At 38.8% G+C, this 12,687-nt stretch overlaps 1 protein-coding gene across 1 annotated transcript in view; it reads right to left on the bottom strand.

The window, feature by feature from the left end:
- Positions 1-919: 919 nt before the first annotated feature.
- LOC104542302 (BRISC complex subunit Abro1) overlaps positions 920-12,687 on the bottom strand; it is a gene marked incomplete at both ends in the record, with an annotated part of 11,944 nt that continues 176 nt past the window's right edge. Inside the window, 6 exons of the mRNA XM_010186563.1 lie at positions 920-1,034; positions 3,085-3,169; positions 3,838-3,945; positions 4,945-5,135; positions 6,899-6,965; positions 9,503-9,539. Of these exons, the coding sequence (XP_010184865.1) occupies positions 920-1,034; positions 3,085-3,169; positions 3,838-3,945; positions 4,945-5,135; positions 6,899-6,965; positions 9,503-9,539 (603 nt within the window). The remainder of the gene's footprint in view (positions 1,035-3,084; positions 3,170-3,837; positions 3,946-4,944; positions 5,136-6,898; positions 6,966-9,502; positions 9,540-12,687) is intronic.

Genomic DNA, 12,687 nt, shown 5'->3' with positions numbered 1-12,687 from the left:
ATATATAACTATTATATTAATATCAATAGAAATAAAATATAAATTGAAATGCCTATTTCAAGCACTGTATCATCACTGACAGGCAGGCAAATTCCAATAATATTCTGCATTTAAATAGTTTCTTCCAATTCCTAGCAGGTACTCCTGAAGACAGAAATGACTTCAAAATGGACTTCTGGGACTATTTAGTTTAACACTGAAAAGTGGTATTTCAATGCTAATCACATTCACCACTAAGGCAGCAAGTTATGAGAAGAAACGCCGCCTAAATTAGTTAGCAACTATGAAGTGGGAGAGGAAGATAAAACGTAGACTCTAAATCAGTGGTGAAAAACCTGATCTATCCACTAAAAGCTGCAAGGTCAAAAGTCATCTGGACAGCACTTCAGATGATCTACATCGATATTCATCACTTCAGCACCCATCTTCCTTCGCCCAGTTTGCCTGGTGTCCAGTAGTGTGACTGAATTCTGATTTAATTGGTGCTGGGCTTGCATTTGGGTGTAGGGTTGGGGAGTGGGAAAGGGAATAAAGACTTTAAAAACCACTGATAGCTACTGGCCTGTAATGCAGTGCCCTGCTTCCGTGCAGCACTTGTAAAGAGATTTCTCCAGTGTTTAGATTTGCTTTTTCCATTCCTGGCTTAGCTCCACTTTTCCTTTCCTACAACCCATCTTTTCCTGTGCTATTTCCAGAATAGTCCATTTCTCCCTGGACTCCTACTGAAATACCTGCAGTACACGTACTTTCCCAGTTCAGGTATCACTCAATGTAAATCCATCATATGTCCTTCCCAATGTGATTTTTTTTTTCCCTTGCTATGAGCTATCAGGAATAAAACTCAAAAATAATGCCACGAAGTGTTTTGTCCTCACAGCATCTTCTTCTGAAAGGAAAAAAAAATGAAAAGGCAACTTACTTATTTCTTGTTCTTTTTCGTTTTTCTTCTGTGCGATTTGCCTTTTCAACTTGTTTACATCAGCTTGAAAAGATTCGACAACACGTTCACTCTTTTCTACATCTATACACACTGCCTAGGAGAAAAACATGAGATAGGCTAAGGTTTTGCAAAAATACAGCAAAGACTTCCGTGCCAACATTAATAAAGCTACTACCAGACAAGAAGCCATTAAAAGCACAAAACTAACTGCAGGAGTTAACCATAACAGAGCATAACACTCAACCTGAAGATCATTTAATTTAGTTTCCCAACTGCTGCATGATAGGAGAAGCATTTCCAAATAATTCAGCATTGCAGGAACATTTGTAATGAGATGCAAAGTTAGTACTTCCTACTTGGTGGAAGAAACTTATATTTTTGCCTTTTTTTTTTAAAACAATACATTTTAAATACATTGTTGTTAGCACAATAACACTACTACAGTAGCGCAGTTCTAAATGTAACATCAAGGAATATACTTTGGTACTGAACCAAATTTGAATTGGGGTATGAAACAGCTGACTCAAGAGTCAACTGTCCCAAGCTGATCTCCCGATACCTTTATTTAATAAACAAGGTCGTGGATTTTTCAACAAGATTTCCCTATGCCACTTAGGAAATAAAGGTGACATTTGCATAGGAGGATCGAGGTTTAAAACCAGTTCGGAATAATAGGGATTTATTTTTTAATCTAAACACGTACTGGGTATTGTTTACTTTACTTATCATTAAACACAATCAGTTTTGGGTGGCACACAACTCTAAAGCACTGATGGGTGTTCAGCAATAAGTCTCTAGCCATCTACTGTTTTATCTCCAAAAGGTTACTATTAATGACCTTACCTACAGAGTTGAAAAACATTAACTATGCTTTCAGTTCTGTATCTAATTTTTAGAAGTGTATCAAGTTTAAACTATCCCCTCCCAACTAATTGGTGAATAATGTAAAAACACATCCCAGCTGCTTGACCAGAAAACCGATTTCCAGTCCTGTAACATTCTCTGTGAAAGATTCACTTTAAAAACAGAAGTTTCTCAAGTCAGCTAACACCGAAGTTACTTTTAAGCTCCATAAACAATGTACAGCAGCACGATTTACATGGCAAAATACAACAAGGTCATACTTTTCTTAGATAGGAAGACAACTCCCCGATGATGTTACATTTTCCGTTTTTCCACGCTAATTCAAACAGCAAGAGCATGAAGGATGTATGCGCTCTTGGCAAAAACAGAATTACAGAGTAATACTATTACCTAATGGGATAGAGCTCTGAAAATAAATTTTCATGTCTTCTGAAGCTGGCGTGAAAGCCATCTGCCTTCTCCATGCGAGTTACCCACCTTATGAGGCAGGTTAAAACACAGCAATTTCCACAGAGGAATGGTAGCTCTCCCGTGCAAGCAGGGCCAGGGGATGGCTGGAGCGATTACTGCCTTGTTCTCTGCTGTATGTGCCAACCAGCAAAGCTAAGCTGGAGCAGACGCACAAATCCCTCCAGGGCAGATGTAAGGGGAAAGCCTAGGAATAATCTGTGACTACAGCACAATTAGCAGATGTGCGCGCTCTCGAGGCAGCGCAGCTCCGCTGCTCTTCGCAGAGGGACAAGCTGCGAATTGACAAGCTTACCCTGAGTAGATTTGACACGCACAGGGCACTTTCAGCTGCTTTGCCACATTTGGAGCAGAATTCACTCCTGCTCTACACAAAAACATTCACAACTTTTAACTAACAGATGGAGCTCTTTGCTGCGTGCTACCTACCGAGAGCCAGGAGTCATTTTTAAACTCACACAGGCAAGCCTTTAAACCTGTGCAAATCCCCACAGCCTTCAGCAAGGCTTTTCTTCAGCGCGGACACTCTTAAAAATAGCTAATGTCTCTCAGAAATTACTTAGTATTAAATCACTCTCGCAAAAGAGAAAGAATTGATGATATCTGCATCAACCACTTTTACAGCACACACTGCTGATACATTTACGCACACAACTGATACATTTCGTTATTGAAGTCCAACATATTTTCCTACCATTTGTGATAAATTGTTTGAACTCAAAAATTCTCTATCTCCTCCACTCCTGGTTTAACCAAAGGACAAACAGAAGATGCCACATCCATAGTGACCAGTATTGAGTAAAGGAAGTTACCTGTACTTTTTCCTGAAGTGCATTATAAACCTGATAGATAGCCCTGATGTCCTTCATCACTCCATCTTTGTCAAAAAAATCAGTACTAAAATAAAGAGTAGAAATCATTAGTTAGAAAAGACAACACAAGTTTCTAGCTCACGCTGCCTTTGAGTTGCTGTTAAGCAGTTCATCACTGTATTTCTAAAATATATTTTATTTTATATTACTAATGATGTATTATACTCTCAAGGACCCAAACTTGGACAGCGGCATATTCAATAGCAAAACTCCTTCTGGAACAACAAATTCCCATTTGAATGAGATTAAACTTGTGCAGAAACCTTTAAGCTTGTATAATTTCTTTGTTTAACAGTCAGAAGACCTACTTTGTATTTACAGCATTTAATTTAAACTACTTAAAAAAACCCAATAAGACTTCAAAACTTGCAAATCAGAGTTCACATCTTAAAGTAAGACTGCATACAAAATTCCTTGGGTAAAAAATAAAGAAAGAAAGGAATACAAATCCTCCAGCCAGAAGGCCCACAGCACCAACTGGCCACATGAACTCTGCTTTTCTCATTAGTGCATCAAGTTCCCTTTGTTTTTCTAAAAGATTCAATTCCAAGCAGAAAAAGCACGGTAGGAATCAACCATTCTCCTCCAGAACTAGGACTTTCCTGCTCAAAATGCTTATTTGTGCTATTCTTTGGAAGATAAAGAACACAGAGCTTGATGACTGTGCTTCATTTGCAAAGTAAAAATCCTTACCCGTGTTCCTTAATAACTTTGGCATAATTCTGAGAAGTATTTGGCACTGAAGAAACTTTGTATTCCTGTTGACTAGTGTTGCCTAGATTAGGAATAGTAAGTGACACCCTTTTTTTTTTTAGGGAAAGTTTAAAAAGAGTTCTTAATTCATATTCAAAAGATTATTTACAAACACCTTGCTATTATCCCATCTCTCTGATGATCACAACTCGTCTTAATTTTAAAGCTTCTGCATTAGGTTTATCATAAAGCTGCCAAGTATTAAAAGTTGTGTTCAAAATAAATGGATGATCAAAAACTCCCTTGAGATGGACCTACCTCTGTACCTCTTGGACTGGCTAACTGTGCATTCAAACTACCACGGATACAAGAAGGGTGATGCTATATTCACAGAATCACAGAACGTCAGGGATTGGAAGGGACCTCAAAAGCTCATCCAGTCCAATCCCCCTGCCAGAGCAGGAACACCCAGATGAGGTTACACAGGAAGGCGTCCAGGCGGGTTTTGAATGTCTGCAGAGAAGGAGACTCCACAACCTCTCTGGGCAGCCTGGGCCAGTGCTCTGTCACCCTCACTGAGAAGAAGTTTCTTCTCCAATTTCAGTGGAACCTCCTGTGTTCCAGTTTGTGTCCGTTACCCCTTGTCCTATCATTGTTTGTCACCGAGAAGAGCCTGGCTCCATCCTCGTGACACTCACCCTTTAAATATTTATAAACATGAATGAGGTCTCCCCTCAGTCTCCTCTTCTGCAAACTAAAAAGACCCAGCTCCCTCAGCCTTTCCGCATAAGGGAGATGCTCCACTCCCTTAATTCAGGTCTATTATAAGAAACATGGCACTGACATCTGATTTCTTTTAAAGTAATTTTTGTTGTCTTAAGTTTCAAAGACTGAACTTTCGCTCACCCCAAAACTTTAGTTAATATATTACTTGCATAGAAAAATAAAAGCTGTCATCGCTAACAATCGTACACGAAGACACCATCTGACAAACACAAAGCCTTCTTTATGTGTAATTGTACACACTTCAAAATAGCTTACAGTATAAAGAACAGCGATAAGAAGCAGAACAAAAAAGGAGGACTGGTTCATGTATACATTGCTTACCTTCGGTTTGGTCTAAAAAGCACATATTCTAAAGCATGTGTGGAGTTATTTGCAGTGGAGATGAAGCTGAAGAGGAGGAAGACAAGATCAGGCACTCCAAGGATGTGTGTCAGCTGTTTATGGATGATGTGCTCTCTGTATGACATTTGCTGCTGAGTGTTTCTCCTAAATCGGTACCACCCGATAACGTTCTGTAATCAAAGTACATTAGGAAAAAAACAATGTATTAACTGAGAGATCCAGATTTCCCTTCTGCTAAGGAAGTTGCTAACGCTGAGGTATCATGTGAATTAGCCAATAGCTTTATTACAACACAGTCGGATTGAATTACCAGAGGTATTAAATAACCCGAAACAAGTGACATCCTGTTACAACACGACTGTTAATTGCTCAACCTGACTGAGCTCCAAACACCTGCGTGTCCTCAGTGGCATTCGACGTACTTCAATGTTCTAATTTTACCAACAAACCTTGGAGCATCTTCAAATTATCAGACTTGAACTGTTTTTGAAAACACAGCAGATGTGGCTTTTCTGCAGCTTAAATATTTCAACTGCCTATTCACTTGTGCTGTTTTGTAAGGCATTTCTAGTGCTTCACAAACATACTCGCAAATTCACGTCTGTTCACGAGACATATGGGACTAATCCGCTGTGTACAGCAATAAAATTATCTCATTGTGTATTTAACAGTGAACGATTTGTATGCACATCAGATAAGACCCATTCCAATTCAATGATTATTTTAATAGAACATGCATTAAACTCCTTTACTTTGTGTAAACTAACATTTAATTTAAGAGATTAATGAAAAAGGACACATCACTACTAATTTGGTGCAGGAAGAGTCGCAGGAATAGGCGCTATCCTGTAGTCATACGTTAAAACTGTATGCGTATATTCAGTGTAATGGAGCAGATTTACATATTAAGCAATATGACTCCTGTGTTAAATGTTAAAAAAGGAAGCATTGTTTTTAACTTTTTATGGTAAATCTCTGCAACTATTTAGGTTGAATGTAAGAAAATGTGCTTATTCACTAACAAAAGAGAATGCAAGACTGCCTTGGTTCCCAGACAGCAGTATTCCCTTCTTTCTGTCATTATGACAATTAATGTCATTAAATCTGTAGTGCTTTCATCACACAACACTTGCAAGGCTGAATTTCTCTAGTTTTGCCTGCTCTCTCCCCACAGATAATGCATCTTGTCAGCGTCTCCCTGCAAGGTACGTCCTCACAAAATTCAACTGAATTGAGTGGGAGACAAGCATTTTTAAATTGTGGTCTTCGCCTTATCTCCTAAAGAGGAACTTAATACGCTCTGTAGTGATCTAGAGTAGTTACAGGGTTACAAAATTCCGGATCTGAGACTGGAAACTCACTCTATCATCAGCATGAAGACGTTCATTCCTGTACAAATAAATATATACACAAAAAGCACCTATGCACTAAGCACACACAACAACATGTGTGTGACAAAGCTGTGACAACATCCGACATAACCGATAGAAGAGTTTTGCCAGTCTAAAACTGACAGTGCCAAAACTGCAATTACAAGGCTGTATCACGACAACTCTTAAGTGAGCTCTTTAGCACAGATTTTCAGATCAGCTACATCTTTGTTGGTTTCAGCAGCGGAGTACGTAACCGTTATGTCACAAGTTTAGCTCCAAAATTTGAGTGGATTAACACCAGCCCTTCACTTTTGGAGACTTGAACTTAAATCCCTTGCATTACTCCACAGAATTTAGACATTGCCCCCAGTTTAACCTAAGTACACAAATCCACCAGCTTCTGTACAGGATAAGCCTTGGGTCAAAACAAACCGTCAGATTTGTCAACAAAAATATTTCTGCTAGTTAACTACCTTTTTTTGTCGGTCTGTTTTCCAGCACCACTCTTTCTAATTAAAGGCTGTAATGTCTAGAGCAAGAGGAAAAGAAAGCAAACTTACTTTTCTTCGGTCTTTAAGAATCCTGTCCAAACTCTCCTCATTAACCTTGCCTGCATAGTCATAAAAGCTTGAACCAAAAAAAAGGAAGAGAGAAAGGTAGGTACACAGTTTATACACACACATTAGTAGTAAGGTAAATAATTTATACTTCGAGTATTCTTCAAATAGGTGGCATTCTGTACATTACAAAGCAACTTCTATAGTTTTACCTTTATCAACATAGGTCAGGATTCACACCACCTACTTAAAATATCCATACATGCTACATAGAGCACAGTTGGAAGCCTAGGCTGACTGCACAGCCAATACACAGACGCAGTTTGTCACACAGGAAGATGCAGATCATTTAATTTCGAAGCATAAGACTAGCTGGTGTGAAAACTCTAACCTCTTTTAAACCACTTGTAATTAAATATGTTTGTAATTATTAGTTTTAAAATGCTTTCATTGCACACATTAGTTTGATACCTAGAATTTCATTGCCAGCCCCTGCAACAAGGGGTATGGACATAAACAGGCTGTGTAATTTTATTTTGACCAGCTTCCTGTAAAAACCCTGCTTGGGTAATAAGAGGCCTACCTGCCAAAGGAGAAAAGAAAGCAGGGCCATTTTACATGCAACTACAAATCAGTTTCTGGAGCTCCAGTCCTGCAATTAGACTCACATGATTGGACCCTTGAATCCAAACCAGTTATAACTGAGGTCAGCAAGAATCCAAAGTACCACAGTCTTTCCATACGGCCCTGCTTACAGAAACAAGGTCCATGCCTTGACAAGTTGTTATTTTGAGGACATGGCAGATTTAAGAATTTATAAATCCATCTACACAGACAGGTTTATAAATTCAAGTAGATCACACTTCATGAGAAAAGGAAAAACAACTGAAAAACAGATTCCTCCTCGACTTACCTGCCAAGTCCTCAGTCTCTCTCAAGAGCTGATATCATAACACCTAAAGCAGCGCAGGAAAACACTCTGTTTTAGAGGTCTATGATCTCAACTCTTGTGTGTGGGGGGTAAAAAAAACACAACAGAAAATCCTGAGCTCAGTACTTGGCTGGTAAATAAGGGTGGAAATAAAATTTGTTTCAAGATGCAAGTTATTGTAAATATTAAGACTACAACTAACTACTAATTTGAGATACTACATAATACTTGCATAATCTTTTCAATTCACGTTCACAATATTTATATATTCTTGTAAGTAGCAGATATCCAATTCTTTCTCCTTCTGTGCCTTACAAGAATAATATTCTTATGGGATGAGCCACTAGTACAAAACGAAACACCTTCCTTGGAAATTTTAAAATCCTTGTTTCCTAATCAGTTCCGACACGTTGGTAATAGCACTGGAACCAAGTCTGTTACACTCAACATCAGCAGTGCCAGCTCCCAAAATACAGAGTGGGTGAGCAATAGACCTCTGCAAACTGGCTACACTTAAGCCAAAAGGGTAAGGCAGGATACCCCAAAATCAGCACCTGCTACAACTAACGAGAAAGCAACAGCACGCTCTGGTGCTGACAACGGCTTTACGAGCTGTGAGTGTCCCCTGTGCTCTGAAGTCAATAAACTCATCAGTTTTCTTGTGCAGAAAGCATGCAGCGAAACGCAGACTTCTTCCCCTTCCTCCATCAGCTCAGTTACTAACAACCAATTTCTTGACTGGGGAGAAGCAGCAAACGTGATCGGTTTTGATATGCGCTGCACAAAGCATCAGTAGGAATCGGAGTCTACCAGACACTGGGATATTATCTTGATGTGTAGAGTCTCTAGCATTTAAATCGCTGCGTTAAGAGAACCCTCTCTGTAATTATCAGATAGCAAGTGACAGACTGGAGCTTTTCTCTCTAGTGTAACTAATGTCAATCATAATATCTAAGGTACTGTGTCTTCTTAATTGGCTGGAAATCTCTAAATAAAGGGGAGATTAATTGGGAATTCCTTCTAAAAAGAATTTCTAGACAGCAATTTAGAAGCCATCACTGTGTGAAGACTGTAGAGAAAAGCTACATATAAATAGATGGAAGCTGCTAAATCGAATGTATTAGACCTATATTCAATTTAAATTCTGGTGTGCAGGAGATCAGAAGACAAAAAAAAAACCCTAGTAAGCTGAAGGCTTCAGAATAATGAGATGGTGTAAGTCAGTACAACCAGCTACAGAACAACTTGTTAACACAGCGAGTTACTAAGGTTAGGGCAGCTCCTGTGACCCACCAGGTCCAAGCAGAGCTAAGCCAAGACTACCATAATTGAAATTGGTTTTGACATTCATCCTAATTATCAAAGTGATATGATTTGATCCGACTGCTATCCTACCTCCACTAACTACACGAGGTGGAATTTCAAAGAGATGGAGAGATAACCCTGTACTAGCTGCCTCAGCACACTTTCTAACCTAATGTTTTATATGACTAAAACTGTAAACTCATATTTCCATTGCCACGGCTGGTGCTATTTACACATTTCCTTTAATATCATCAGATGAGCAAACAATGCAAACACTGGTAGGTACTTTTGAAATGCTAATATTAATATATTTCAATGAGCTACCTATTTTTGTATTCTGCAGCCAACACAAGAAAACAGAAAATGCTTACCTAAAGAGTTTTGAACAAGGCTCATGGTTATGGATTTCTGCAACAACAAACAGACAGAAAAGAGGCATATATGCAACTGCTCGAGGTGAAGAGAAATTACAGTGGCACATCTTGCATAAACTTTCCACATCACAACTACTGAGCAAATAAACATTTGTGTCAGACCACACGCTGCCCTTCATGTCTCAACAACACTTGATGACACAGCACCATACCCAGAAAAGCAGCTTCTCTTTCTAATCTGCCGCTGTACAGGGGGAAATATTTTAACGATAAGCATGACATACACTTGCCCAGCCACACACAGATAAATCTGAGCCTCAAATACACACTCTTGATACTATTTGATGGTTGTACCCTCCTCACAAAGGCATTTATGATTTTTTTTCTTTTTGATACACCTGTATACAACAGTTTAATTGCATTCATGTACACTGTTTATGAGCAGCAATGAATAAAGAGAGGGGATGGGGAAGGGAATTGCTGAAATGTTATACATTGGAGTATTTAACCAGGCAAAGCACATAGAACTGGTGATGAGAAAAGGGGTTAAATGCCACTCTAAATATAATTCTGCTATTTTAAGTATTAAAAAGTCAAAGCAGTATTTTTTTTTCATTGATGAGGTTGTAATAAAGGCTAAGATACTTGCTGAAGCAGCAAAGGCTGTGACATGTCAGTAATCTCAGAGAGGAACAAGAAAAGAGCAAAAATCCAGTCCACATTCTCTTTAACACCAAATACAACTTACTTTTCTGTGGTATTTAGTACTTCCTTAAAGTTCTCCTCTAGTCTGACTTTTTACCAAATACAGCTTATCACTTATTCATCTTACTACGCCTTGATCACATAACTTATTCTGAAACTGTCTGCTCAAATAGCACTTGTGGAGCAGTAATATTTCAAGCTCCTCTATCAGAGCCCCGCTGGAGTGTTTAGCAACAGCTCTGCTAAGACTCTTCCTTCCCAGAGGATGAGTCACCACCTGCAATTCTGGAAGTCGCAGCCTGCTCCCGACTGCAATCGCAGCAGAGTCGGATCAGATTGCAACTCCCAAGAACAGACTACACACATTAACATCTCGGTACATTGAGCCACCATCAAAACAAAGCCCTGGTCCACAACGGGCGTTACTGCCTGAGGAACCTTACATCTTCAGTGGCAAGAGCTCCTGTTACAGTTATTTTATGTGGAATCTATTTGGACATCCTTTATTTGGAATTGTTTAAAAGTCTCTCAGCCCCATATTTTCTTTTTTTTTACACTGGCACACAGGAATTTCTGGAAACGATTTGTAAACAAAACCAGGAAGTTTAATTATTCCAGCTTAGATAGATTCCTTCCAGCAAATATACTGACTGCAGTTCCTGAGGACACACACTCCATCCTCAGGTTATTACACTGCTACACAGGCTTTGTCTTTGGAAAAACAGGAAGCAAGAAGCCCACTGCTCAGACTGCACGAAGCAGCTATCATTCTAAATTTAAGTCTTATACACTGACTTATTTTATCTATATATACACATTATGTATGTGTATGTGTGTATATATATATATAAAAAATACAAATACTATATATACACACATATATATGTGTGTATATATATAAAATACAATTACTATATATACACACATATATATTTATGTGTGTATATATATATAAAATACAAATACTATACACACACACATATGTGTTTATATATAAAATACAAATACTATATACACACACACACACATATATATATATAAAATACAAATACTATACACACACACACTCAAACACCACCACTAAGCTTTGAGACAGCAGACACGTAAGGATGTTAAACCTCATCTGTGACAACAGTGCCAAAAAGCCGTCACTCTCAGTTCATGAGTTGAGCTGGGAGTTCAAGAGTTAACGCTGATGAATAAATATTGAAGTAAAACTTTGGTAAACAACAACAACATATCCAGAATATCTCCAGGGGCGGGTAATTTCCCTTTCCAAAAAAGAACTGTCACCAGGAACGTGACCAAAGTGTTAACTAAAAATGGAGGACTTTTTAATGCAACAAGCACTTGGTTTATGAAACCACGCTGAGGCTGCAGTCGGCGACGCTGCTGCATCACACTGACAACAGTAACTAAAATGAGTTACCACTCACCAGTCACGTTGAGCTCTGTCTGAACAGACGTGGCTATCAGCTGCCTGCCTTCACACACCACTTTGGTAGGGATTACATACACACCAGAACATCCTATGCCTTTATTTTTTGCAATTAATTGACACTTCACACAGTCAATTTATCACCCACATTTCCTCAGGAATAACCAGAAGAGGAAACTACTCGACCTTCTGGATTCTTGCATACAAAACTGACACTGCTTTAAGCTGGCAAGTACCTTGAGATGGAGCGTAATACAGCACACACTTTCACAGATATCAGTTCTGTAGCAGAGCAACATCTGAGAGTCAATCACAAGACGTTTGTGCATTAGCAAAGCGTTATGCAGAGCCTGCTATCTCATCTGGGATCAGAGCCAGGTACGTACACGTTTGGGTTTTTATAGGTTTAGATGTATTTTAACACTGGGTTATATACATGTAAACAAAAAAGGCCTTTTCTTTCAGAGGTTTCCTATTTTCCATAAAACAGAGCTAGAAACATGCAACAGCTTCTCACTCATGTGTAACAATATCTACTTCAACAAACTTAACAGCAAGACCTTAGATCTTCTCTCCCTTTTCACAATAAATCAGTTGTACAGTCCTTGTGCTTATCAATAAATCATTTGACAAATATTCCTCAGTAAATCTTGCTGTGGAGGTTGATGATGTCCTCAACTACCAGCCAGCCATCCAAACCCCCTACTGGAAATCTGCCCCCTTTCAGTATTAGTAAATCTAGCAATGCATTTATTTTATTTTGAGCACATGCTTGTTGTAGGCAACCACATCAAGCAGGAAACTCCCCTGCAGGACCAAAAAAATCAAATAAATAATTTCTCCACCATGAAATGTAGACAAATGTCTTCAATGAACCATGTTTTTTCTACAAAAAGAGATGCACAGAACCCCTATATCTAGCAAAGGGCTGTCTCCTTTCCTCACATCTCAACCACAAACACACAACTACCGTAGCAAACGTGATTCTGAAAGACTGGGACACCTTGTGCTGCCCTCACAAGCGAAGTAATTCTCACTG

The sequence above is a fragment of the Mesitornis unicolor genome, unplaced genomic scaffold, assembly GCF_000695765.1.
Source record: "Mesitornis unicolor isolate BGI_N332 unplaced genomic scaffold, ASM69576v1 scaffold24520, whole genome shotgun sequence".
NCBI classification, from domain to species: domain Eukaryota; kingdom Metazoa; phylum Chordata; class Aves; order Mesitornithiformes; family Mesitornithidae; genus Mesitornis; species Mesitornis unicolor.
This window is presented reverse-complemented; position numbering and strand designations above follow the sequence as displayed.